General features: G+C 43.4%; 1 protein-coding gene across 1 annotated transcript; it reads right to left on the reverse strand.

Annotated features, from left to right (window-relative positions):
- Positions 1-532: 532 nt before the first annotated feature.
- On the reverse strand, positions 533-27,876 carry LOC110497469 (neuromedin-K receptor-like). The gene is made up of 5 exons (XM_090210709.1): positions 27,074-27,876; positions 16,689-16,877; positions 10,703-10,853; positions 4,214-4,410; positions 533-3,938 (listed from the first exon to the last, which is right to left on the reverse strand). Exons 1-5 carry the CDS (start codon positions 27,439-27,441, stop codon positions 3,620-3,622), a joined length of 1,224 nt encoding a protein of 407 aa, XP_090066835.1. The 5' UTR covers positions 27,442-27,876; the 3' UTR covers positions 533-3,619.
- Positions 27,877-27,974: the final 98 nt, after the last annotated feature.

The raw sequence follows: 27,974 nt of genomic DNA on the forward strand, positions 1-27,974 counted from the left end.
TATTGCATGACATAAGTATTTGATACATCAGAAAAGCAGAACTTAATATTTGGTACAGAAACCTTTGTTTACAATTACAGAGATCATACGTTTCCTGTAGTTCTTGACCAGGTTTGCACACACTGCAGCAGGGATTTTGGCCCACTCCTCCATACAGACCTTCTCCAGATCCTTCAGGTTTCGGGGCTGTCGCTGGGCAATACAGACTTTCAGCTCCCTCCAAAGATTTTCTATTGGGTTCAGGCCTGGAGACTGGCTAGGCCACTCCAGGACCTTGAGATGCTTCTTACGGAGCCAATAAAATGCAAATTAATTACTTAAAAATCATACAATGTGATTTTGTGGATATTTGTTAGTGTGTCTCTCGCAAATGAAGTGTACCTATCATAAAAATGACAGACCTCTACATGCTTTGTAAGTAGGAAACACTGCCGATTTTTCAGGTTATCAAATACTTCTTCTCCCCACTGTATATCACATAGCAAAAAACAATCCTCGCTTACATATGACATATATCTCATATATTTAAAAAAGAAATGTCACTGTACACTTCGTATAACGATAAAAGCAGCTTATGAGACAAATTTTAATAACAAAATGGAACATCCTATCATTCTCATTTATACTCAGGAAATTGCAGGCTGACAGAGAAACACTGAATACTCTACATTTCCCCAGGTGCCCCTCTCTCTCTCTCTCTCTCTCTCTAAAAACAATATAATATCAGGACATACAGTTCACAGCTATTTCCAGCTGTGTGGTATCAGTCTGCTGAACTGACGACAAGCCGATAAAGGATGTATGATTATGGTACAGAAAGACACATTAATAAACAATCTTCCCTTTTCATTATTTTGTGTTATATACACTATGGCTCAAAAGTTTTGGGTCACTTAGAAATGTCCTTGTTTCTCATGAAAAGATACATGAAATGAGTTGCAAAATGAATTGGAAACATAGTCAAGATGTTGACAAGGTTATAAATAGTGATTTTTAATTGAAATAATAATTGTGTCCTTCAAACTTAGCTTTTTCGTCATAGAATCATCAATTTGCAACAATTACAGCCCTGCAGACTTTTGGCATTCTAGTTGTCAGTTTGTCGAGGTAATCTGAAGAGATTTCACTCCATGCTTCCTGAAGTACCTCTCACAAGTTGAATTGGCTTGATGGGCACATCTTACATACCATACGGTCAAGCTGCTCCCACAACAGCTCAATAGGGTTGAGATCCGGTGACTGTGCTGGCCACTCCATTATAGACAGAATACCAGCTGACTGCTTCTTCCCTAAATAGTTATTGTATAGTTTGGAGCTGTGCTTTGAGTCGTTGTCTTGTTGTAGGAGGAAATTGGCTCCGCCGTCCACAGGGTATGGCGTTGCAAAATGGAGTGATAGCCTTCATTCTTCAAGATCCCTTTTAAATCAAATCAAATGTATTTATATAGCCCTTCGTACATCAGCTGATATCTCAAAGTGCTGTACAGAAACCCAGCCTAAAACCCCAAACAGCAAGCAATGCAGGTGTTGAAGCACGTTGGCTAGGAAAAACTCCCTAGAAAGGCCAAAACCTAGGCAGAAACCTAGAGAGGAACCAGGCTATGAGGGGTGGCCAGTCCTCTTCTGGCTGTGCCGGGTGGAGATTATAACAGAACATGGCCAAGATGTTCAAATGTTCATAAATGACCAGCATTGTCAAATAATAGGTCTGGGACCGGTAGCACGTCCGGTGAACAGGTCAGGATTCCATAGCCGCAGGCAGAACAGTTGAAACTGGAGCAGCAGTTTTGTACCCTGTACAAATTTCCAACTTTACCACCACCAAAGCACCCCCAGACCATCACATTGCCTCCACCATCCTTGACAGATGGAGTCAAGCACTCCTCCAGCATTTGTTTTGCATCTCACAGATGTTATTCTTTGTGATCCCAACACCTCAAACTTACATTTGTCTGTCCATAACACTTTTTCCAATCTTCCTCTGTCCAGCGTCTGTGTTCTTTATCCCACCTTAATCTTATATTTTTATTGGCCAGTCTGAGATATGGCTTTTTCTTTGCAACTCTGCCTAGAAGGCCAGCATCCCGGAGTCGCCTCTTCACTGTTGACGTTGAGACTGGTGTTTTGTGGGTACTATTTAATGAAGCTACCAGTTGAGGACTTGTGAGGCTTCTGTTTCTCAAACTAGACACTCTAATGTACTTGTCCTCTTGCTCAGTTGTGCACCGGGGTTTCCCACTCCTCTTTCTATTCTGGTTAGAGCCAGTTTGCGCTGTTCTGTGAGTACACAGCGTTGTACGAGATCTTCAGTTCCTTGGCAATTTCTCACATGAAATAGCTTTCATTTCCCAGAACAAGAATAGACTGACGAGTTTCAGAAGGAAGTTATTTGTTTCTGGCCATTTTGAGCCTGTAATCGAACCCACAAATGCTGATGCTCCAGATACTCAACTAGTCTAAAGAAGGCCAGTTTTATTGGGTCTTTAATCAGAACAGTATTCAGCTGTTTTAACATAATTGCAAAAGGCTTTTCTAAGGATCAATTAGCTAATCCAAGTTTATCATTTTAAAAGGCTAACACAATTGGAACACAGGAGTGATGCCACGTTCGTCATAACGAGGAGACCAAGGCGCAGCGTGATTAGAATACATTCTTCTTTATTTACACAAAGGACACTAAACAAACTAACAAAACAACAAAACGAACGTGAAGCTATATTAACTGAGTGCTGACAGGCAACTACACATAGACAATAACCCACGAAATACCCAAGGAATATGGCTACCTAAATATGGTCCCCAATGAGAGACAACAATAAACAGCTGCCTCTGATTAGGAACCAATCTAGGCAACCATAGACATATAAATACCTAGATATACAACAACCCCTAGACAATACAAAAACTACACAAACCACCCTCGTCACATCCTGACCTAACCAAAATAATAAAGAAAACAAAGATAACTAAGGTCAGGGCATGTGATGGTTGCTGATAATGGGCCTCTGTACGCCTATGTAGATATTTCATACAAAAATCTGCCATTTCCAGCTACAATAGTAATTTACAACATTAACAATGTCTACACTGTATTTCTGATCAATTTGATGTTATTTTAATGAACCAAAAAAAAGTGCTTTTTCAAAAACAAGGACGTTTTCTACGTGACCTCAAACGTTTGAACAGTGGTATATATGCCAAACCACCAACCCCTCCTAACAATCTTTCAGTGGGAGACTGCCTGAGGCAATAGCCAGTGAGTAATAGATGTGCGCACAAACACACACACTGGTAACTACTGGTAAGCTCTGCCTTCATTGCTTAGTCCAGATGTCCCAAATCTGCCCACGAATCTGCCTGTTGAGACAGCAGCCTACCAGATGTCCAGTCAGTGTCGTGAGATGGGGGTGTGGAAATGAGAAAAGGCAGGAATAAATGCTTTTGAAAGCTAAGCAAATCGGGAAAAAAATTGAATGAATTTCACTGCATCAAAGAACAACTGCGTTTGCAGCAAAAGCTTGGAATGTTTGAGGGACAGTTCAGAGGGCGAAACGTTGACAACGACTTTCCAAACCACTCGTGAACATTCTAGAAGTTGGTTGTGGTCGTCATCAACATCTCACGAGAACTGATCGTCGGCCACATCATCGGGGTCACTGCAAAGGTTGGACTTGGCTACCGCCGGTTGGTTGCCATGGTTACCATTGTTATCTCCGTTAACACTGGCATTGCCATGGCTGCTGGAGACGGCCTTTTTGAAGCTGTGGTGGCGATGGTTGGGAATGTTGGTCCTGGTGTTCACGCGGGAGAGGGTGCACATGCTGCCCTGGTGACCGGATTGGTGGCGGGTGGTGTTGTTGCGCAGCTCCAGCTCGTCATAGCTGGATACCCGGACGAACGGGCACCAATAGAACACCCGCTTGAAGCCCGCCCGGAACCTTTATCCAAACCACAACCCAAACCAGACAGATGTGAAATATCTGACAATGCATTCATTGTATATTTGAGGGGTGGCTAATGAATTCTAAAGAAGGTACACTGGTAGTTTTCTCATCTGGTCTTATTTATCTAGTCAGTGGTTGCCTAGGTTGTGTTCAGTAGGCACAAAGAAGAAAACATTTTTAAACTGAAAATCTAAATGAGTTATGGGTAAGGCTTAACTTCATCGTATGTTTTAGTGCCTACTGAACAGCACTCAGGTGCTAGATCCTACCTGCTGTTGAGGCAGCAGTAGATGATGGGGTTGTACATGGTGGAGCTCATGGCCAGCCACAGCACTGACAGGTAGACCTGCTGGATGGACTTCCACCTCATCAGAGCCTTGTTGAGGCCCGTCGCGATGAAGTAGACGTGGTACGGCAGCCAGCAGAGGGTGAAAGTCACCACCACAATGATCATCATCTTCACCACCTGGGAGTTAGGAATGGGGATAGTAGGAGGATTGGAGGAATAGAGAGACAGGGAAGGAGGGGGAGACATGGAGGTGGAGAAAGCAATGAGAAAAAGAGAGTAGAGAATAAGAAGAGAGAGAGGAAAAATAAAGTATATTGTCTTTATTCTGTGTAGCTTTGAGACTCGATCAAAAATCAACAGCTGGTCGGCCACCTCATGCCAGGTTTCACAGAGAGCCTGATTCTGAGATGGACAGAATGTGTGATGCTCAATATATTCTCACAAGCGTGGGCACCATGATTGATTCATCATCAGGTTGGCATTTTCATTCCGTCCTGGAAGCCACAGCAATTTAGGATATACTTTTTTCATCACGACAACCCCTTTCAAAAGAGCCATTCACACAACCTCAAAATAGAATTGCTTCATTTGCACATAAATGGTCAGGACAACCATTGGTGGTCCAATGGTCCATACATTGGCGATGGTAGAGCCACAATAGAATTAGGGGCATTCTATAACCTGACAATCTAGAGCCATCACAAAGGAAGCAGCTCACTTCAAAGATCCTGTGAAATTCTTGAACTGATTGTGTCAATTAAAATCCTCCAAGAGCATTACTAAACTTGAAATCAGATCTGCATTCGCAAAACGTTAGCACTTTGTTGCCTTGTATGGAGGAGTTCTGACAAATTTCATCTAATAGAATTTGACTTTTGTTTCTTTACACCGAATATCAAAGCTCAGACACGCCTGAACCATGCAAACTGCTCTTTGTCCATCTTGTCAGTGTGAAGATTTCTGTCCATGTACAGTTGAAGTCGGAAGTTTACATACACCTTAGCCAAATACATTTAAACTCAGTTATTCACAATTCCTGACATTTAATCCTAGTAAAAATTCCCTGTTTTAGGTCCGTTAGGATCACCACTTTATTCTAAGAATGTGAAATGTCAGAATAATAGTGCACAGAGTGATTTATATCAGCTTTTATTTCTTTCATCACATTCCCAGTGGGTCAGAAGTTTACATACACTCAATTAGTATTTGATAGCATTGCCTTTAAATTGTTTAACTTGGGTTAAAGGTTTTGCATAGCCTTCCACAAGCTTCCCACAATAAGTTGGGTGAATTTTGGCACATCCCTCCTGACAGAGCTGGTGTAACTGAGTCAGGTTTGTAGGCCTCGTTGCTCGCACACTCTTTTTCAGTTCTGCCCACTAATTTTCTATAGGATTGAGGTCAGGGCTTTGTGATGGCCACTCCAATACCTTGACTTTGTTGTCCTTAAGCCCTTTTGCCACAACTTTGGAAGTATGCTTGGGGTCATTGTCCATTTGGAAGACCCATTTGCGACCAAACTTTAACTTCCTGACTGATGTCTTGAGATATATATTATATATATTCAATATATCCACATAATTTTCCTTCCCTCATGATGCCATCTATTTTGTGAAGTGCACCAGTCCCTCCTGTAGCAAAGCACCCCTACAACATGATGCTGCCACCCTCGTGATTCACGGTTGGGATGGTGTTCGTCAGCTTGCAAGCCTCCCACTTTTCCTCCAAACATAACGATGGTCATTATGGCCAAACCGTTCTATTTTTGCTTCATCAGACCAGAAGACATTTCTCTAAAAAGTATGATCTTTGTCCCCATATGCAGTTGCAAACTGTAGTCTGGCTTTTTTTATGGCGATTTTGGAGCAGTGGCTTCTTCCTTGTTGAGCTGCCTTTCAGGTTATGTCGATATAGGACTCGTTTTACTGTGGATATAGGTAATTTTGTACCTGTTCCCTTCAGCACCTTCAGAAGGTCCTTTGATGTTGTTCTGGGATTGATTTGCACTTTTCGCACCAAAGTACGTTGATCTCTAGGAGACAGAACGCATCTCCTTCCTGAGCGGAATGACTGCTGCGTGGTCCCATGATGTTTATACTTGCAAACTATTGTTTGTACAGATGAACGTGGTACCTTCAGGCATTTGGAAATTGCTCCCAAGGATGAACCAGACTTGTGGAGGCCAAAAAATGTTTTTCTGAGATCTTGGCTGATTTCTTTTGAATTTCCCATGATGTCAAGCAAAGAGGCACTGAGTTTGAAGGTAGGCCTTGAAATACATCCACAGGTACACCTCATATTGACTCAAATTATGTCAATTAGCCTATCAGAAGCTTCTAATGCCATGACATAATTATCTGTAATTTTCCAAGCTGTTAAAACTTCTTAGGGCTGAGATCCCGGTAACGGGATCGATATGACAACAGCCAGTGAAAGTGCAGGGCGCCAAATTCAAAACAGAAATCTCACAATATACCATTTTAAAGGTCATCTTGTTGTTAATCCCACCACAGTGTCCGATTTCAAATAGGCTTTACAGCGAAAGCACCACTAACGATTATGTTAGGTCAGAGCCATATCACAGAAAAACACAGCCATTTTTCCAGCCAAAGAGTGGAGTCACAAAAATCTGAAATAGAGATAGAATTAATCACTAACCTTTGATGATCTTCATCAGATGACACTCATAGGACTTCATGTTACACAATACGTTTTGTTCGATAAAGTTCATAATTATATAAAAAAATCTCATATTACATTGGTACGTTATGTTCAGAAGTTCCAAAAACATCTGGTGATTTTGCAGAGAGCCACATCAATTTACAGAAATACTCATTATAAATGTTGATGAAAATACAAGTGTTATACATGGAAATATAGACAAACTTCTCCTTAATGCAACTGCTGTGTCAGATTTCAAAAAAGCTTTACGGAAAAAGCAAACCATGCAATAATCTGAGTACGGCGCTCAGAGAACCAACAAGCCAAAAAGATATCCACCATATTGTGCAGTCAACAGAAGTCAGCAATAACATTATAAATATTCACTTACTGTACCTTTGATGATTTCATCAGAATGCACTCCCAGGAATCCCAGTTCTACAATAAATGTTTGATTTGTTCGATAATGTCCCTCATTTATGTCCAAATAGCTACTTATGTTAGCGCGCTTGGTAAACAAATCAAAACTCACAAAGCGCGTTCACTTAGTTGCAGACGAAATGTCAAAAGGTTCCGTTACAGTCCGTAGAAACATGTCTACCGATGTATAGAATCAATCTTTAGGATGTTTTTAACATAAAACTTCAATAATATTCCAACCAGAGAATTCTTTTGTCTTCAGAAAAGCAAATGGAATGGGAGCTACCTCTCATGTGAATGCGCGTGACCAGCTCGTGACTGCTGGCAGACCTCTGACTCATTCCCCTCTCATTCTGCCCCACTTCACAGTAGAAGCCTCAAACAAGTTTCTAAAGATGGTTGACATCAAGTGGAAGCCTTAGGAAGTGCAAGAGGACCAATATCCCACTGTATCTTCAATAGGGGCTGAGTTGAAAATCAACCAACCTCAGATTTCCCACTTCCTGGTTGGATTCTTTTCTCAGGTTTTTGCCTGCCATATGAGTTCTGTTATACTCAGACATCATTCAAACAGTTTTAGAAACGTCAGAGTGTTTTCTATCCAAATATACTAATAATATGCATATATTAGCAACTGGGACTGAGGAGCAGGCAGTTTACTCTGGGCACCTCTGGGCACCTTATTCATCCAAGCTACTCAATACTGCCCCCAGCACAGTTAACTTAGTGTATGTAAACTTCTGACCTACTGGAATTGTGATACACTGAATTGTAAGTGAAATAATCAGTCTGTAAACAATTTTCGGAAAAATTACTTGTGTCATGCACAAAGTAGATATTCTAACCGACTTGCCAAAACTATATTTGGTTAATGACTCCAACCTAAGTGTATGTACATTTCTGACTGTATCTTCACTGTTGTGTGCACTATTGTGTTACTACTGTGTCATCACTAAATCAGGTACAGTAGGTCATCTCATGATATAGTCTAATCAACTATACTCACAATGTCATGTGACAAGATGGCTGCCAGCCATAGAGCAATAGTGATTGTGATCTCCAATGAATGGTTAGTCTGTCAGTCAAACAGTCTGAGAATCTCCCCAAAGCCTTTCACATAGATTCCATTCTGTCACTTTTCTCTTTAGATTTAACCTACATTCGCTAAATAAGTTAGCATTTGGAGATGGTGGCCATACAAACAAAACCAGGATTGCTCTTTTTACCTTGTACATAGGCTGCTTACAGGGTAAGGAAACTAATATGTCACTTTGTTATTTGGCTGAACCATCCTTTTAACTCCCAAGTAGAAAATGAATACAAATACAGCAGTACTTCAGCCCCATAAGGTCGGAATTGAATTACCCTTGATGAAGTCAATCTCACTTTGGTGGAGAAGGCTCACAGCTGGTGTTAAGCCCTTCATCACAGACTAAGGATAGTCATACAGAGAACAACAACAACGGCATCTGACGATGAATGATTTTGTCGTGATTGCAGTCTGTTGGGGCACACACGAACACAACTCCATAAAAGGCAACAACAAAAAAACATTTTACGACAGCTGCTTGGGTTAAACAAGTTAGGCTAAATTAATGAATTAGAAGAAGGTGCTCTTTAGAGGGGTTCATAGTTCATGTTTTCATGTATGAAAACATTCCAAAGCACTCTTCGGATACGAAATCAGCATTTACATTCTTTAGCTTTTCTAAAGTGGTTTCACAGCTTTGACAACGAATCACATTGAAAAGAGGGTCAAACTTTATTCATTAACTTCCAACATGAAAAGAATAATCAAGTGATCAATCAAGCTGTCAGTTACCTTGTTTATGAACAATAACAATTAGGATCTTATAATGAAGGATCAACTAGCTCTACCTGCATTATCTTCTGGACGGTTAATAATGTGGCATAAAGCTTATGAAGCGGTGGCATCTCTTTGTATGTACAGTGTGTCTGGGACTCTGGGTCTAATGACGAGCAAACGGTGTCTGGTATAATTCTCTCCGGAGCTACATAAAGCAGGAGAAAGGGTATTCATGATGCATGACACAGCAGGTCAGCAGGTATTTGACGTGAGAGCACTGGTGGTCTGCCCGAAGCCGTCACAGCATGGGTAAATTGAGTTTGGTGGGAACAGATCGCTGACCTCATGAACAACTACTTTTAAACTAACCGCCGAGTAGGACCTGGCGGTTTGACAATGGGTGACATGCAGCCTAATTAACCTCTCTCAGCACTCTTCTAGCTAAGGTTAAAAGGGTTTGGCAGGGACGTTAATGGCAAATCCAGCAACAGGCTTATGAAAATGATCAGACATTTAGCAGGCGCTTTTATCCTAAATGACTTCTAGTCTGTATTTATGGCCCATTCAAACCCACTGAGTAATTGGAACGGTGTATAAGTGCGAGGTTAACTAACCCTCCATCCACTGCGTTGCTCAAACTAAATCAAATGAAATCAAGTTTATGTGAGATGCATTTCACACAAAAAAACATCAACAACAACAACAACAAAAACTATAAAACAAACCAGTTCTGAAATAAGAGCAAGTAACAACACCAAACATGTGCTGGTGCCCAGATCAAATGTCAGGCAGGATCACAGGGGTACATCCCTGGTTGAAACTGTAAATTATTATGGTTTCATGGCCTCAGCCATCTGTCCAAAACAAAGAACTAGGTGTGCTGATCCCCCCGTAATCTGAGTGTAATCCTCATGAATAAAACAATAACAACCCTGAAATATAGACTGGGTTTCCTCACAGGGTGTCCTTGAATAATCCCATATCCCAATTATTCCCCTATCTAGTAGATGTGTCATATTGGCCACTGCCTTTCTATAATCTATGCTCCTGTAATGTTAAACCCACATCTGGCCTAATAGATGTTAGTCATACGGGTTCAAATGACCTGAATCCTTATGGATAACTGTGGGGACCAGGGTCAGCATGTATCAAGCATTTCAGAATAGAAGTGCTGATTTATGACCAGTTTAGCTTTTTAGATCACAATGAATGAGGCAACATGGACAGGGGGAACCTGATCCTAGATCAGCACTCCAACTCTGAGACATTTAAGACATACGGCGCCTGGACTCCAAGCAGAGATGAATGAAGAGATAGACTGTGTCCAGTTAATAGAATGCATTTTCATCTCTAAAGAGGAGACAAATCTCTGTTGTTTCCCTGCGTAACGTTGGATTACCTGATGGGTAGCCAAATCCAGTGGGGAATACAGAGAGATCATTGTCTCATGATTGTGCCAGTTAAAGTGAATGGCTGAATCTACTGAATTCAATTAATGGTTGACGCGTTGGTTTACAAATGGAATACACATACTTTACCAATTGACCTTATGTGTATAATGGAGTTGTACTTTTGCATTACCTTCCTCTTGGCTGTGAGCTGGCTGTGGTAGTTGTCTGATGCTTCCCCTGGGATCTCTCCTCCCCACAGCGTCACCCCCACAATGGTGTAGGTGATACCCATCACCACTAGGGGCAGCACATACACCAGCACCGTCACAATGATATGATACCTGTATGCCAGAGAATAATAAATAGCTCTAAGAGGAAGGAAAAGCAGAGCATTCCTGTGAATGTAATGGAAAACATGGTAATTTAGCAAATTATAGTTAATCTATTTCACATTCATATTCATTAGTCTAGTTTGCTCTCCTCCTTAACTAGTCTGCACTGGTTGTGACAGGAGAGCAGATACCTGATAAATAGATAGAGATCAATCTATCTATCTAACTAATCTCATTATCCTGTGTGTAGTAAATTCCCATACTCATACGGACTGACTTTCCAATTACCCAATCGCCACCCAGTTCTTCCTCCAGAAGCAGGACACTCACCTTAACTTAACTCACCTGTATGCAATCAATGTGGCAACCTTTGAACTTTGAACAAACCTTCAGTTAATTCCAGTTTTTGTTGATGCAAACAATTATTCAAGGATGTGTTTATTCAAAGTACACTGAACAAAAAATACATACTCAACATGCAACAATTTAAAAGATTTTACTGAGTTACATACAAGGAAATCATTCAAATTAAATCAATTAATTAGGCCCTAATTGCACATGACTGGTAATACAGATATGCATCTGTTGGTGGCCACAGATACATGTATCTTTAAAAAACGTTGGGGGCGTGGGTCAGAAAACCAATCAGTATCTGGTGTGACCACCATTTGCCTCATGCAGCGCGGCACATGTCCTTCGCATAGAGTTGGTCAGGCTGTTGATTGTGGCCTATGGAATGTTTTTCCGCTTCTCTTCAATGGTTTTGCGAAATTGCTAGATATTGGTGGGAACTGGGACACGCTCGTACATGTCAATCCAGAGCATCCCAAACGCTCAATGGGTGACATGTCTGGTGAGTATGCAGGCCATGGAAGAACTGGGAAATGTTCAGCTTCCAGGAATTGTTTACAGATCCTGCTGAATCATGAGGTGATGGCAGCGGATGAATGGCTCGACAATGGGCCTCAGGATCTCGTCTTGGTATCTCTGTGCATTCAAATTGCCATTGACAAAATGCAATTGTGTTTTGTCCGTAGCTTATGCCTGCCCATACTATAACCCAACCGCCACCATGGGGCACTCTGTTCACAACATTGACATCAGCAAACTGTTCCCCCACACGATGCCATACACTCTGTCTTCCATCTGCAGTTGAAACCGGATTCATGCGCGAAGAGAACACTTCTCCAGCGTGCCAGTGGCCATCGAAGGTGAGCATTTGCCCACTGAAGTCGGTTAGGACGCCACAGTCAGGTCAAGACCCTGGTGAGGATGACGAGCACGGTTTCTGACAGTTTATGCAGAAATTCTTCCGTTTCATTAGCTGTCCAAGTGGCCGGTCTCAGATGATCCCACAGGTGAAGAAGACGGATGTGCAGGTCCTGGGCTGGCGTGGTTGCACATGGTCTGCGGTTCTGAGGCCGGTTGGATGTACTGCCAAATTCTCTAAAACGACGTTGGGCATACATACTGCCAAATTCTCTAAAATGATGTTGGGAGGTGGCTTATGGTAGAGAAATTAACATTTAATTATCTGGCAACAGCTCTGGTGGACATTTCTGCAGTCAGCATGCCAATTATCGACTCTCTCAAAACTTGACACATCTGTGGCATTGTGCTGTGTGACAAAACTGCACATTTTAGAGTGGCATTTTATTGTCCTCAGCACAAGGTGCACCTGTGTAATGATCATGCTATTTAATCAGCTTATTGAAATGCCACGCCTGTCAGGTGGATGGATTATCTTGGCAAAGTAGAAGTTGTGACAAACAGGGATGGCGCCGGAGCGTGCCGGATGGGATGGCGGCCAAATGATTGGCTCTTAACCAACCATGCTATTTTGTTTGTTTTTTTGCGTTGTTCGTAACTTGTTTTGTACATAATGTTGCTGCTACCATCTCATATGACCGAAAATAGCTTCTGCACATCAGAACTGCGATTACTCACCTTAGATTAGATTTAGAGTTTTTCTTCAATGAGTCAGACGGGAGGGATTTACTACACACACCCAACCAGGCCCAAATCCCCGTCAATCGCTGGAGAAGGAAACTGAGATTTTGCGGAAAAAGATCAGGGTGCCTTGTGAGGATCAGGTGACGAGTGGCTAATCTTCCCTTGCCTTCCGTCCTGCTAGCTAACATTCAATCGCTGGAAAAACAATGGGACAAACTGAAAGCACGTAAATCCTACCAACGGGACATTAAAACTATAATATCTTATGTTTCACTGAGTCGTGGCTGAACGATGACATTAAGAACATACAGTTGGCGGGTTATACACTCTATCGGCAGGATAGAACAGCAGCCTCTGGTAAGACACGGGGCGGGGGCCTATGCATATATGTAAACAACAGCTGGCGCACGATATCTAAGGATGTCTAGGTTTTGCTTGCCTGAGTTAGTGTGGTCTACAGCTTATCATGAGATACTCTATCTACCTAGAGAGTTTTCATCTGTATTTTTCGTAGCTGTCTACATACAGTGCGTTGCGAAAGTATTCGGCCCCCTTGAACTTTGCGACCTTTTGCCACATTTCAGGCTTCAAACATAAAGATATAACACTGTATTTTTTTGTGAAGAATCAACAATAAGTGGGACACAATCATGAAGTGGAACGACATTTATTGGATATTTCAAACTTTTTTAACAAATCATAAACTGAAAAATTAGCCGTGCAAAATTATTCAGCCCCTTTACTTTCAGTGCAGCAAACTCTCTCCAGAAGTTCAGTGAGGATCTCTGAATGATCCATTGTTGACCTAAATGACTAATGATCATAAATACAATCCACCTGTGTGTAATCAAGTCTCCGTATAAATGCACCTGCACTGTGATAGTCTCAGAGGTCCGTTAAAAGCGCATAGAACATCATGAAGAACAAGGAACACACCAGGCAGGTCCGAGATACTGTTGTGAAGAAGTTTAAAGCCGGATTTGGATACAAAAAGATTTCCCAAGCTTGAAACATCCCAAGGAGCACTGTGCAAGCGATAATATTGAAATGGAAGGAGTATCAGACCACTGCAAATCTACCAAGACCTGGCCGTCCCTCTAAACTTTCAGCTCATACAAGGAGAAGACTGATCAGAGACGCAGCCAAGAGGCCCATGATCACTCTGGATGAACTGCAGATATCTACAGCTGAGGTGGGAGACTCTGTCCATAGGACAACAATCAGTTGTATATTGCACAAATCTGGCCTTTATGGAAGAGTGGCAAGAAAGCCATTTCTTAAAGATATCCATAAAAAGTGTTGTTTAAAGTTTGCCACAAGCCACCTGGGAGACACACCAAACATGTGGAAGAAGGTGCTCTGGGCAGATGAAACCAAAATTGAACTTTTTGGCAACAATGCAAAACGTTATGTTTGGCGTAAAAGCAACACAGCTGAACACACCATCCCCACTGTCAAACATGGTGGTGGCAGCATCATGGTTTGGGCCTGCTTTTCTTCTGCAGGGACAGGGAAGATGGTTAAAATTGATGGGAAGATGGATGGAGCCAAATACTGGACCATTCTGGAAGAAAACCTGATGGAGTCTGCAAAAGACCTGAGACTGGGACGGAGATTTGTCTTCCAACAAGACAATGATCCAAAACATAAAGCAAAATCTACAATGGAATGGTTCAATAATAAACATATCCAGGTGTTAGAATGGCCAAGTCAAAGTCCAGACCTGAATCCAATCGAGAATCTGTGGAAAGAACTGAAAACTGCTGTTCACAAATGCTCTCCATCCAACCTCACTGAGCTCGAGCTGTTTTGCAAGGAGGAATGGGAAAAAATGTCAGTCTCTCGATGTGCAAAACTGATAGAGACATACCCCAAGCGACTTACAGCTGTAATCGCAGCAAAAGGTGGCACTACAAAGTATTAACTTAAGGGGGCTGAATAATTTTGCACGCCCAATTTTTCAGTTTTTGATTTGTTAAAAAAGTTTGAAATATCCAATAAATGTCGTTCCACTTCATGATTGTGTCCCACTTGTTGTTGATTCTTCACAAAAAAATACAGTTTTATATCTTTATGTTTGAAGCCTGAAATGTGGCAAAAGGTCGCAAAGTTCAAGGGGGCCGAATACTTTCGCAAGGCACTGTACCACCACAGACCGATGCTGGCACTAAAACCACACTCAGTGAGCTGTATACCGCCATAAGCAAACAGGAAAACGCTCATCCAGAGGCGGCGCTCCTAGTGGCCGGGGACTTTAATGCAAGGAAACTTAAATCAGTTTTACCTAATTTCGATCAGAATGTTAAATGTGCAACCAGAGGGAAAACATTTTTAGACCACATTTACTCCACACACAGAGACGTGTACAAAGCTCTCCCTCGCACTTCATTTGGCAAATCTGACCATAATTCTATCCTCCTGCTTACAAGCAAAAATTGAAGCAGGAAGCACCAGTGACTCGCGTTTATACAAATGTGGTCAGATGAACCAGATGCTAAACTACAGGACTGTTTTGCTAGCACAGACTGGAATATGTTCCAGGATTCTTCCACATTGAGGAGTACACGATATCAGTCACTGGCTTTATCAATAAGTGCATGGAGGACGTAGTTCCCACAGTGACCGAACATACCTACCTAAACCAGAAGCTATGGATTACAGGTTAAGGGCTTGTAAGTAAGCATTTCACTGTTGTATTCGGCGTATGTGACAAATGATTTGATTTGATTCTTATTTTTTTATATAAATAAGTGTTTTGTGCATATGGAACATTTCTGGGAACTTTTATTTCAGCTCATGAAACATTGGACAAACAGTTTACATGTTGCGTTTATATTTTTGCTCAGTAAAGGTTTGTGCTCCTTTATAGTTGTCACGACTTCTGCCGATGTTGGTCCCTCTCCTTGTTCGGGCGGCGTTCGACGTCACCGGTTTTCTAGTCACCACCGATCCACGTTTCATTTTTCATTTGTTTTGTCTGCATTGTACACACCTGGTTTCCATTCCATAATTATTGTCCCCTATTTAACCCTCTGGGTTCCCCCTTGGTTTTGTGCGTGTTTGTTCATGTTACGTTGTCTCGTATATGTGAACTGGTATTTTGTCTCCTTCTTCGAATGTTGTTATGAGTAAAGTTACGGTATTTACTCATCTCTGTGTCCTGCGCCTGACTCCGCCTTACCTGCATCACCTAGACTCTTAACAATAGCGTAGCTTTGATTTGAGCCCATTTGATGTGTTTTTCTATGTGCCATTATTCATAGTATTATTTGTTGGTTTCTAAGTAGGTTTGTTTGTGTAGATATTGATTATGTTACTTAGATAATTTTTCATATTGTAGTTACTATTGAGTTTTGAGTATATTTGGATGTATTTGCTTTTGACTAGTGCCTGCATAATTGGCCACGTTAATTGCCTTACAATGCTGTTTCTGGAGAGCTACCCTCCTGTAGGTTTTCAATCAAGTTGTAACTAACCTGATTCATTTTATCAACCAGCTAATTATTCAAATCAAGTGCGTTAGATTAGGGTTGGAACGAAAATCTACGGGACGGTAGCTCTCCAGGAATTAGGGAAAGATCCCTGCCTTACATTGACATGTAAGGTGATTCTATTGTTGATTCCTAGAGAGAAGCATACTTATCCTAGCAACATTCTTTAATCTATTAATAAACGGGGAATTAGCCCTTTTGAAGTGTATCTCCACCTCCCAGTGTTCTATTTGATACACCACCACGGTAGTCCAAACCACCAGCAGCAAGGTGAACACCTTATACAGTTTCATTACCAATCAACCCAAAACTGTTTTCAGATCAGTGAAGATGAATAAGAGGAGGTGAGTCAAGGTAGCCACTTTAGACTATTGAGATGCACCCGGAGTGTCTCACTCACATGAAGGAGTCATCCGAGGGCCGGGGCCAGGCCACGTAGCATATGGTCCGGCGGGGCAGGATACGGATGGTGGAGTTGAAGCAGAGGGGGAAGGCCAGCACCACGGCCAGCGCCCAGATACACACGATCACCACCTTGGTAGCTGTAGCTGACAGCCGTGGTTTCAGCGGGTGGATTATGGCCATGTACCTGCAGGGATGTCAAATCAAATGAAATCAATCTTTATTTAATAGCACATTTCAGACATGAATGTGACGCAATGTGCTTCACAGGAGAAAAAAAACATAAATAAAAAAACAATAAGTAGAAAGATAAATATTTACTACACAAACAAACATAAGAGTATAAAAAACTAAAGAACAATTAAAACTGAAAGTCTAAAAAAAGCACCCTTTTTTTAACTAGGCAAGAACAAATTCTTATTTTCAATGACGGCCTAGGAACAGTGGGTTAACTGCCTGTTCAGGGGCAGAACGACAGATTTGTACCTTGTCAGCTCAGGGGTTTGAACTTGCAACCTTCCGGTTACTTGTTCAACACTCTTACCACTAGGCTACGCTGCCACCCCTAAGGAAAAGCAAAACTAAAAAAGGTGTGTTGTAAGATATATTTTAAATATGTCCACAGTTTCGGCTCCTCTCAGGTTGCCTGGCAGACATTTCCAGAGGCTGGGGTAGTAGTAACTAAAGGCTGCCTCTCCATGCCTCTTGGTCCTAGGCTTTGGGATAGTTAAAAGGCCAGTGCCAGAGGACCTGAGGGACCTCCTGGGTACATAACTCAAAAGCATGTCTGACATGTATTGGGGTGCACAATTGTGGATTGATTTGAAAACCAATCGAATCTTAAAATGTATTCTTAAACGCACAGATAGCCAGCGCAGAGACTTTAAAACATGTGTAATGTGTGCTCTTTGTCTGGCCATGTTGCTGCAGTCTGTATGTTTTGCAGTTGGCCAATGTCTTTCTTGGGTAGACCAGACAGGAGAGCATTACAGTAGTAAAGCCTGCTGTAATAAAAGCATGGGTGAGTCTCTCTGTATCAGCCTGAGATAGAAATGGCCGCAACTTGGCAATGTTCCTCAGGTGGTAAAAGCTATTTTGGTCACATTCCTAATGTGTGAATCGAAATTGAGTTCAGAATCTAAAATGACACCTATGTTTTTTAGCTAGTGTTTTTTTTATCTTATTTGACAGTGAATTAAAATATTAATATTAAAATATGAATTAAATATATATAGATTCTGTGTGCATTGGCTCCAATTATAAGTACCTCGGTCTTGTCTTGATTTAGCTGAAGGAAGTTGTGAGCCTTCCAAGTATTTAAATCACTAATACAGTCTAATAATTTATCTGTGGGGCTAAAAATGCTCTGTTGACACAGAAATGTAAAGCTGTGTATTGTTTGTGTAATTGTGAAAATCAATGTTGTGCGTTCTGATAACAGTACTGAACCCAAAATCGAACCTTGTGAACCTTGTGGAATGCCACATAGGATATGACATTTGACTCTCGACTAGGTCCTAAACCAATTTAGAACTAGAGGGAAGAGACCAACCCACCTCTGCAGTCTGTCCAAAAGGACAACATCATGCAGCACTTAAATCAAAGAGTACATGGAAAGAGAGCTGTTCAGCATCTGTGTTGGCTCTAAGATCATTTAACACTTTAACTTAGGCTGTCCCTGTGCTTTAGCGGGCAAGACAACAATATTGGATTTTTTTCAAAAATAATTAAGCTGTTTAAAAATAACAATTTCTGGAAGGTTGGAGATTGCTAAGAGCTGGAGAATCTAGATTACATTTCTTCAGAAGGGGTTTCACCATGGCAGTTGTTAGTGGAGTGGGGAAAGTGCCTGTGAAATAGGGAGTGATTAACCATGTAAAATAACTCCATAGTGCCTTTGCGTGGTAAGCTAGGGCACATACCATCACACTTCTCATCAGGTCTTGCTTGACTGATACCCAGCCTAATGTTTATTATCTTATCTCTGAAATATGCCACAAACTCATCACATTTAGATGTGGAGGAAAGTTCATATAGGTTTATGGGGGTAGGATTTATCCGGCCATCAATGTTCGAGAATAGCACTAGCACTATTGAATTATTCTGATTATTAGTGATAAAGTTAGAGAAATAAGCCTGTCTAGCATTTCTAATTGCCTTGTTATATATGCCAAGTTTCTCTCTCAGAATATCATAATGGACCTGCATCTTTGACTTTCTCCACTTCCGCTCTGCGTTTCTGCAATTCATCTTTAGTCTATTTGTTTCCTCACTCATCCAAGGAGCTCTCCATTTGGATGTGGCCTTTTTCAACCTTACTGGAGCTATGGCATCAACGGTAGCCCTTAATTTGCTATTAAGGTAATCGACTAAATCAGCACAAGAGGAAGGCAGAATAGGTGATGGTGTATTGTTCATACACTTAATAACATTTGTAGCAACTTCAGAGCTAAGATAGCGTTTCTTAAAAATGCATTCAGTGTAACCTAGAGTTTGGCCGCAGTTAAGGGTGGGCCCAGTCACACGTTGGATAAAGTTCATAGGGCTCAAAAGATTAATCAATTCAATGGCCTTGGTGTCAGTTTCTTTGTCAACATGAATATTAAAATCGCCCAACACAATGATTTGTATCAAAGTTCTCAAGAACAACAGTCAATTGTTTTGAGAAATCAGTCAAAAAAAAAAGTGGGGCAGTGCTTTGGTGGCCTAAACAGGGTTATAGCCAGCACTGGTGACTGACATTTAAACAGTAAAGCATATTGAAATTATATGTCCTTACAGATGAGAGCATTTGTAAAAATGGAGGCTGCCCCCCCCCCCCCCCCCCCCCCCCAGCTGTAGTCCAGGGGGAGGCTTCAACAAGAGCGGCACTACAGTCTACAGCACCATGTTTCAGTGAAAAAGATGCAATCAACTTTGCGCCCAGTAATGAGTGTGGGCCACTCTGCCCCTGGGGCATCTGCCTCGAGGTAACCAATAGAATAACAACCAAATTATTAACATTACAACCATGTTTTTCTCCAGTCTATCAGAATAGAAGACATGACAATTTGTATGAACTCACTAAAAGTCAAACTCACTACAGCAGGCTTCACGGTCCACCCCTCCTTCACCCGGTCCCAGCGGGATTCGGCTCGCACTCCCGAGGGAGTATGATGGGACGGCTGCCAGATGCCAGGGGTTACTACTCCAGCTGGAGCTCTACCTGGAGACCGTCCACCCTGCTCCTTCGGGACGTGAGAGCATGTCCGCCCTCATCTCCTGCCTCTCAGGCAAAGCCCTGGAGTGGGCCAACGCCGTATGGAGTGAGGGAGAATCGGCGTTGGACCATTACGCAGAGTTCACTCGCCACTTTCGGGCAGTTTTCGACCACCCACCTGAGGGTCGAGCGGCAGGTGAACGTCTGTTCCACCTGAGGCAGGGGACGAGGAGCAGGCAGGATTTCGCTTTGGACTTCCGGACCATGGCCGCCAGCGCGGGGTGGAATGACAGGGCCCTGATCGATCACTACCGGTGAAGTCTGTGCGAGGAAGTCTGTCGGGAGTTGCCCTGCCGAGACACCCCCCTCACGTTGGACCAGCTGGTGGACCTGTCCATCCGGCTGGACAAACTGCTGGCCACCCGTGGACATCCGGATCGGGGTCCGTCAGTTCCATCCCCCTGCACCTCCGATCCGACGCCCATGGAGCTGGAAGGTGCTGCGCTTAGGGCGATCGGAGGAGGGGTCATTCCCTGCACCATCTGTGGCCGTTGAGAGAAGCCTGCTGGTCGGTGTTGGGGGGGTTCCTCATCGACGGGGGGATTGTGCAATAAATCTCCTGGTAGACGCAGCACTTCCCAGGAGTCACGTGTATCCCCTGTCACAGGAGGAGACGGCGGTTATGGAAACATATGTATCTGAATCCCTGGGGCAGGGATACATTCGGCTCTCCATTTCACCTGCCTCCTCAAGTTTATTTTTTGTGAAGAAGAAGGATAGGGGTCTGTGCCCGTGTATTGACTATTGAGGTCTCAATCAGATCACTGTGAGGTACAGCTACCCGCTGCCTCTCATCGCCTGTGCGATCGAGTCAATGCACGGGGCGCGCTTCTTTACAAATTGGATCTCAGGAGTGCTTACAAGCTGGTGGCTATCCGGGAGGGGGACGAGTGGAAGACGGCATTTGGTACCACCTCAGGGAACTATGAGTACCTCGTCATGCCGTACGGGTTGATGAATGCTCCATCAGTCTTCCAGGCCTTTGTTGACAAGATTTTCCGGGACCTGCATGGGCAGGGTGTAGTGGTGTTTATCAATGACATTCTGATATACTCCGCTACAGGCACCGAGCATGTGTCCCTGGTGCGCAGGGTGCTTGTTCGACTGTTGGAGAAATGTCTGTTCTTTCAACAGTCTGTCCCCTTCCTAGGGTACCGCATTTCCACTTCAGGGGTGGAGATGGAGAGTGACTGCATTTCAGCCGTGCGTAATTGGCCAACTCCCACCACGGTAAAGGAAGTTCAGCGGTTTCTAGGGTTTGCCAACTACTACCGGAGGTTCAAGTAGCAGCTCCCATTACCTCACTGCTGAAGGGGGGACCGGTGTGACTGCAGTGGTCGGCTAACGCGGACAGGGCTTTTGGTCACCTGAAGGCTCTGTTTACATCGGCACACGTGCCGGCTCATCCGGATCCCTCTTTGATGTTCATAGTGGAGGTGGACGCGTCCAAGGCTGGGATAGGAGCCGTGCTCTCTCAGCACTCGGGCTAGCCACCAAAGCTCCACCCCTGTGCTTTCTTTTCGAAGAAGCTCAGCCCGGCGGAGCGAAGGCAAGGTGGGCCATGTTCTTTACCAGTTTTGTTTTCACTCTGTCTAACAGACCAGGTTCCCAGAACGCTAAGGCAGACGCACTGTCCTGGATGTATGACACAGAGGAGCGGTCCATGGATCACACTCCCATACTTCCGGCCTCTTGCCTGGTGGCACCGGTGGTGTGGGAGCTGGACACGGACATTGAGCGGGCATTATGCACAGAGCCCACTCCCCCCCAGTGTCCAGCTGGGCGCCTGTACGTTCCATCTGCTGTCCGCGACCGTTTGATCTATTGGGCCCACATGTCACCCTCCTCTGGTCACCCTCGCATTGGTCGGACAGTGCGTTGCCTTAGTGGGAAGTACTGGTGGCCCACCTTGGCCAAGTACGTGAGGGTTTATGTTTATTTCTGCTCGGTGTGCGCCCAGTGCAAGGCTCCCAGGCACCTGCCCAGAGGGAAGTTACAACCCCTACCCCCACAACACGGCCGTGGTCGCACCTGTCGGTGGACTTCCCGACGGATTGTCCTCCCTCACAGGGCAACACCACAATCCTGGTTGTTGTGGATTGGTTTTCTAAGTCCTGCCGTCTCCTCCCTTTGCCCGGTCTCCCTACGCCCCTACAGACTGCGGAGGCCCTTGTTCACTCATGTCTTCCGGCACTACGGGGTGCCTGAGGACATCGTCTCTGATCAGGGTCCCAGGTCACGTCCAGGGTCTGGAGAGCGTTCATGGAGCGTCTGGGGGTCTCGGTCAGCCTCACCTCAGGTTTTCACCCTGAGAGTAACGGGCAGGTGGAGAGAGTAAACCAGGATGTGGGTAGGTTTCTGCAGTCATATTGCCAGGACCCTGATCAGAGACGATGTCCTCAGTCACCCCGTAGTGCCGGAAGACATGAGTGAACAAGGGCCTCCGCAGTCTGGGGAGTGGGCTGCGTTCATCCCCTGGGCAGAGATGGCCCAAAACTCACTCTGCCACTCCTCCAATAACCTCTCTCTCTTCCAGTGCATACTGGGGTATCAGCTGGTTCTGGCACCTTGGCATCAGAGCCAGATCAAAGCTCCTGGGGTAGACAAATGGTTTAAGTGCTCGGAGGAGACCTGGAACGCCGCCCATGTGCACCTGCAATGGGCCGTGAGGCGGCAGAAGGCGAGCGCCGACCACCACCGCAGTGAGGCCTTGGTGTTCGCACCGGGGGACCGGGTCTGGCTCTCGACCCGAAACCTGCCCCTCCGCCTGCCCTGCTGGAAGCTGGGTCCGCAGTTTGTGGGGCCATTCAAAGTCCTGAGGAGACTGAACGAGGTATGCTACAGGTTACAGCTTCCCCCAGATTACCGTATTAATCCCTCGTTCAATGTGTCTCTCCTCAGGCTGGTCCACTCCAGGAGTCATAGGTGCAGGAGGTTCCTCCGCCACCTCTGGACATCGAGGGGGCCCCGTTGTATGCTGTTCGAGCCATCCTGGACTCGAGGCGTCGGGCGAGGGGCCTTCAGTACCTTGTGGAGTGGGAGGGTTACTGTCCGGAGGAGAGATGCTAGGTGCCGGTGGAGGACGTCTTGAACCTTTCATTGCTGCTGGAATTCCACCATCTCCATCCGGATCGCCCTGCGCCTCGTCCTCCAGGTCGTCCTCGAGGTCGGTATCGGTGCGCTGCTGGAGCCGCGCGTCAAGGGGGGGTACTGTCACGAGTTCCGCCAAAGTTGGTCCCTCTCCTTGTTCGGGCGGCATTCAGCAGTCACCGATCCACTTTTCTAGCCATCACCGATCCACTTTTCATTTTCCATTTGTTTTGTTATATTATGGAGTAAAATTGCTTTCATTACTCATATCTGCTGTCCTGCGCCTGACTCATCTCACCAGCTACACACAGACGCATTACAGAACTGGAGCACTACCAGACCCTGTCAGTCAGTCTCTAAAACAGTTCAAGAGGTCGAGAGGTCAGTCAGGGGGTGAAAGCAAAGATGGTGGATAAATGAAGAAAATGATTCAAGCCACGTTTACCATTAAAAAACAGTTCCGGTCTACTTAAGGGGTGGCTCTCCCATAGACACCAATGCGATCGCCTCCTGGGTCTGGTCTACTTAGTTCATTGACTGTATATGAACCAGAAAAAAAAGGACCCAGTGAGGTGTCTCGCTTCCTCTTCCGTCTCTGGTGAAAGGTTATTAGGTCAAAGTTCAAAGGTCATGGTTGATTGGTATTTTGTTCCTCCATACAATGCTTACTTGAGAGGTTTGACTTTTTTATTTTGAGTTGCGCTTTTGCCCTGACTAAAGTTAACGCATACAATTTAGTATGCAGGACCCACTGGGCACACACTGGTTGAATCAACGTCATTTCCAAATAATTTCTACGAAATTACGTTGAACCAACGTGGAATAGACGTTGAATGTACATCTGTACCCAGTGGGAAATGTCTTGTTGTACAACTGCATTTTCCCCCGAACATGAATAAAACAAGCTCCTCTTGACAAAAGCCAGAGGGCAGGTTGAAATACTACAATGTCAAATCAAACAGTAAATAAAATACCAATCTTCTCTGGAGCAGCCATCATAAGGATAGTGATGTGTGTGTCTGTGTCTGTGCCCAACTTCAGATTGCTTTCAGGTACTCAAAACAAAGGATGCCCCATGTGGAGCTAGTTATGATTGTTTGACTCTTCCCAGTATATCTTTAATTGGATTCAACAGTGCTGTTTGTTTGGTTTTCGGTAAACAAAGATTCCATTTCCCCAGAACTCACTGCTAGACTGTCAGGTTTCATCCTGTCCTTACCTTACCTTACCTTGTCTGTCTGTCTGTCTGTCTGTCTGTCTGTCTGTCTGTCTGTCTGTCTGTCTGTCTGTCTGTCTGTCTGTCTGTCTGTCTGTCTGTCTGTCTGTCTCAAAGGCCCACAGTAGGCCTATAAGTAGTCATGTCGTGGTCATGCAGGTGCAGATTACCTCCTTTGACTAACTTCAAAGTGAGATGAAAAGAGATATTGGACTGTAGTCCTACTATGCAACACAACTTGTAAAGGTATCGAATTGACCTCCAGACACCTGGGACCTCATTTATTTATGTTTTGATGTTAAGGCTATAAAACTGTCATAAATAATGCACTGTGCCAAATTATTAGCAGGCTATTGTTATTTGAGTGATTTCTGAAAAAGTGGAACACTTTTTGCATTTCTGTCTTCTGTAATCTCTTCAGACATCTATCCAACACATGATACGTTGCTGAAATCCTCAGATGTTTCTGTAGAGGTGTGGGCAGAATGTTTAGACTTTTTAAACCTCTACAGGATCGGTGCCCCCCGCCATGGGGGTTAAGCCAGCGTAATGTGATTAGCATGAGGTTGTAAGTAACATGACCATTCCTGGACATAAACATACAGTTGAAGTCGGAAGTTTACATACACTTAGGTTGGAGTCATTAAAACTCATTTTTCAACCACTCCACAAATTTCTTGTTAACAAACTATAGGTTTGGCAAGTCGGTTAGGACATCTACTTTGTGCATGACACAAGTAATTTTTCCAACAATTGTCTACAGACAGATCATTTCATTTATAACTCACTGTATCACAATTCCAGTGGGCCAGAAGTTTACATAAACTAAGTTGACTGTGACTTTAAACAGCTTGGAAAATTCCATTAATAAATCAATTAGGCACGTTTGGGCAGTCTTATACAGCATTTTGAACAGATATGTAATGGTTCATTGGATCAGTCTAAAACTTTGCACATACACTGCGGTCATTTAGTGGGCGGAATCTAAATTGCACCTGGGATGGAATAATACATTACGGACTTTCTCTGGCATTTCAAAGATGATGATACAAAAAAAACAACAACAAAAAAAATTTTTTTTTTCTTTGTATTATCTTTTACCAGATCTAATGTGTTATATTCTCCTACATTAATTTCACATTTCCACAAACTTCAAAGTGTTTCCTTTCAAATGGTATCACTAATATGCATATCCTTGCGTCGGGTCCTGAGCTACAGGCGGTTAGATTTGGGTATGTCATTTTAGGAAAACATTTTAAAAAAGGGTCGGATCCTTAAACAAAAAATCCATGCCTAATCCGCCTATAGCGAGTGACAAACACTGGCCACACGTTCAGCACGATTGTCTATTGAACAATTTAAAAGTACATGCTGCCTACAGCCCACACTTCTATGCAAAAGACAAATTGTTGTTCAATATTTTGTTTATCAATACATGATTGTGTTTCTATCTCCTGCCTTGGTATAGGCTCTGAGATTAAAATGTATATGTTGTGCTCCTATCGCACAGCCATACTAAAGCCTACCGTTACTGTCATAGGCTACCGGTCTATTTACTTTTGCGCATGGTTGGCTATTAAATGAGCGACGGATAAATGGTAGCCTAATATTTTCTTGTATAGAGGGAATAAACCAGTTATGTCAGAAAAGTAGAGATTTAGGCCTATATAATTAAAGTAAATATAGGCTATTAGGCGAGATGCTGCTATGTCATCTTCTTACCAAAGCCAAATGCATCTGTTTTATATAGGCCTACGTGTTAATGTTTTTATTAGCCTACCATTAATTATTATAATTTCCGTGCATCAAACACCTCCATTTCCCCCAAAATAACAATATTTGTTTGCAATACAGTTGATCAACCAACATAAGTTCTGAGTATGCATGGTCTTAGACACCTTCCCATCAAGTTCAAAATGGATAAATACAAACTTTTTGTAGGTAAACTGGCACAGCAGTGTAAATCAAGTGTGTGCTTGTGTGTGTACACACTTGCTTGCTTGTTTGCATGTGTAGCACATGTGCGTGTGTGTATGTGGGGCCGCTTGCTCGCTCGTGTGTGTCTGTGTGTTGGTGCGAGTATAGCTTTCATATAAGCACTCTTGGCACTTAAAGACATTATTTCACTGCAGGTACTCCATTTTAATTATTTAATCAGCACGTCCCTCCATAATGATAGGTTGTCTGCACAGTGGAGCTCATTAGAAGTAATCTGGCTCTTTTATACACCAACTGAGTAATGAAATGCTTGATCAAATCCTCAAGAACCTCAATTGTTTTCTAATTTTGTCTGCCTCCCAAATGGCACCCTATTCCTTTTATAGTGCAGTGATTTTGCCCAGCACTCATAGAGATCAAAAGTGGTGAAATCAAATAGGGAAAGGGTGCCATTTGGGATGCACATTGTGTTGCCGGATCTTTATTGGCTAGATTAGTGCATTAAAAGCTACATTCTTACATTCTCATTTTGACAGAATGTAAGGAGAGGGTTGGTTTCCCGTGTGTTTGTGTGTGTGTGTGTGTGTGTGTGTGTGTGTGTGTGTGTGTGTGTGTGTGTGTGTGTGTGTGTGTGTGTTAATAACCTGTATGCATACATAACATGCATAACAGGCTACTATGATGATGTATGAAAATGATGGCAAATGAGCAACATCAGAGTACCTTGTTATACCGTTAGGCCTACCTTTTTCTTATTTAATTTAAGGGGTTTGATTATAGAATCTGTACATTAGGCTAGTATTAAATAATTAATAATAAATTGTCACATTTAATAGGTAATAAAATGTTAGAGATTGAAGTTGATGTCTCCAGAGCTCACCTGTCGACTGCGATTGCGCACATTGAATAGATGCTTGAAAACACTGCTGTGACAGGGAAAAAGTTGTGGAACTTGCAGTATGATTCTCCAAAGTACCAATTGCCGTGAGCAGCGTATATGAAATTAATCAACGTGTTGAACGCGGCCATTAAGGCGTCAGAGAAAGCCAAGTTGAGTAAAAAGTAGTTTGTCACGGTTCGCATCCTCTTGTGCGCTAATACGATCCAAATCACTATCAGGTTCCCAAAAACCGCTACGGCGAGCACAAGGCTGTACGCGACCGACCATAGCACGATGCGCCAAGCCGGTTGTACGAACTGATTTGTAAAGGTCCTAGTTGTGTTTGATCCGTTGTTTGCCGCAGCCATTCCTCTAGTCTCCCTGCCGAGTTTTACTTGTATTCAATGCCTGGAGGTGGCATCAGTTGTATTGGCACACAACTCCGCAGCGCACCAAGACGCGCAAATGCTCTGCTCAATATGGTCACGTTGTCCCTCTTAATTTATGTAGCTGTTCCCGTCAATACAGGGCCAACGCGTTTGGGAGACAGTCGTAACAAAATGTCCAGTGACAACTCCAATAAATAATTGACACTTGAGGAGCGCGGAACTTCTGACCCACAGGATAGGCGACTACTTAAATAGGCGACCGATTATATTCGAACAGTTCTTCTTTCTAATAGCATCCTCAGTCATTCACTTGAATGCATCCGAATGCAACTGCGCAACACTTTGAAAACGGTAGATCCTTCAGCTACGCTTCCATACAAATAAGACATAAACATATTGCAAGCATGGAATTTGATGGCGAGTCAGTTAGAAATGCCTTACATAATCCTGATAAACGACATGCATGCATCAGGAACATAGGTCTGCCGCATCTGTCGCCTACATTGACTGAG

The sequence above is a fragment of the Oncorhynchus mykiss genome, chromosome 19 (assembly GCF_057628025.1).
Source record: "Oncorhynchus mykiss isolate SJ-2025 chromosome 19, ASM5762802v1, whole genome shotgun sequence".
Taxonomy (NCBI): domain Eukaryota; kingdom Metazoa; phylum Chordata; class Actinopteri; order Salmoniformes; family Salmonidae; genus Oncorhynchus; species Oncorhynchus mykiss.

Excerpts from the sequence above, each read along its gene's own strand:
- LOC110497469 (XM_090210709.1), bottom strand. The coding sequence starts at position 27,441 with ATGGCTGCGGCAAACAACGGATCAAACACAACTAGGACCTTTACAAAT. Across the intron at positions 16,878-27,073 it reads TGCGCAATCGCAGTCGACAG|GTACATGGCCATAATCCACC; the intron begins GTGAGCTCTGGA and ends ACATCCCTGCAG. Across the intron at positions 4,411-10,702 it reads AGCTCACAGCCAAGAGGAAG|GTGGTGAAGATGATGATCAT; the intron begins GTAATGCAAAAG and ends CCTAACTCCCAG.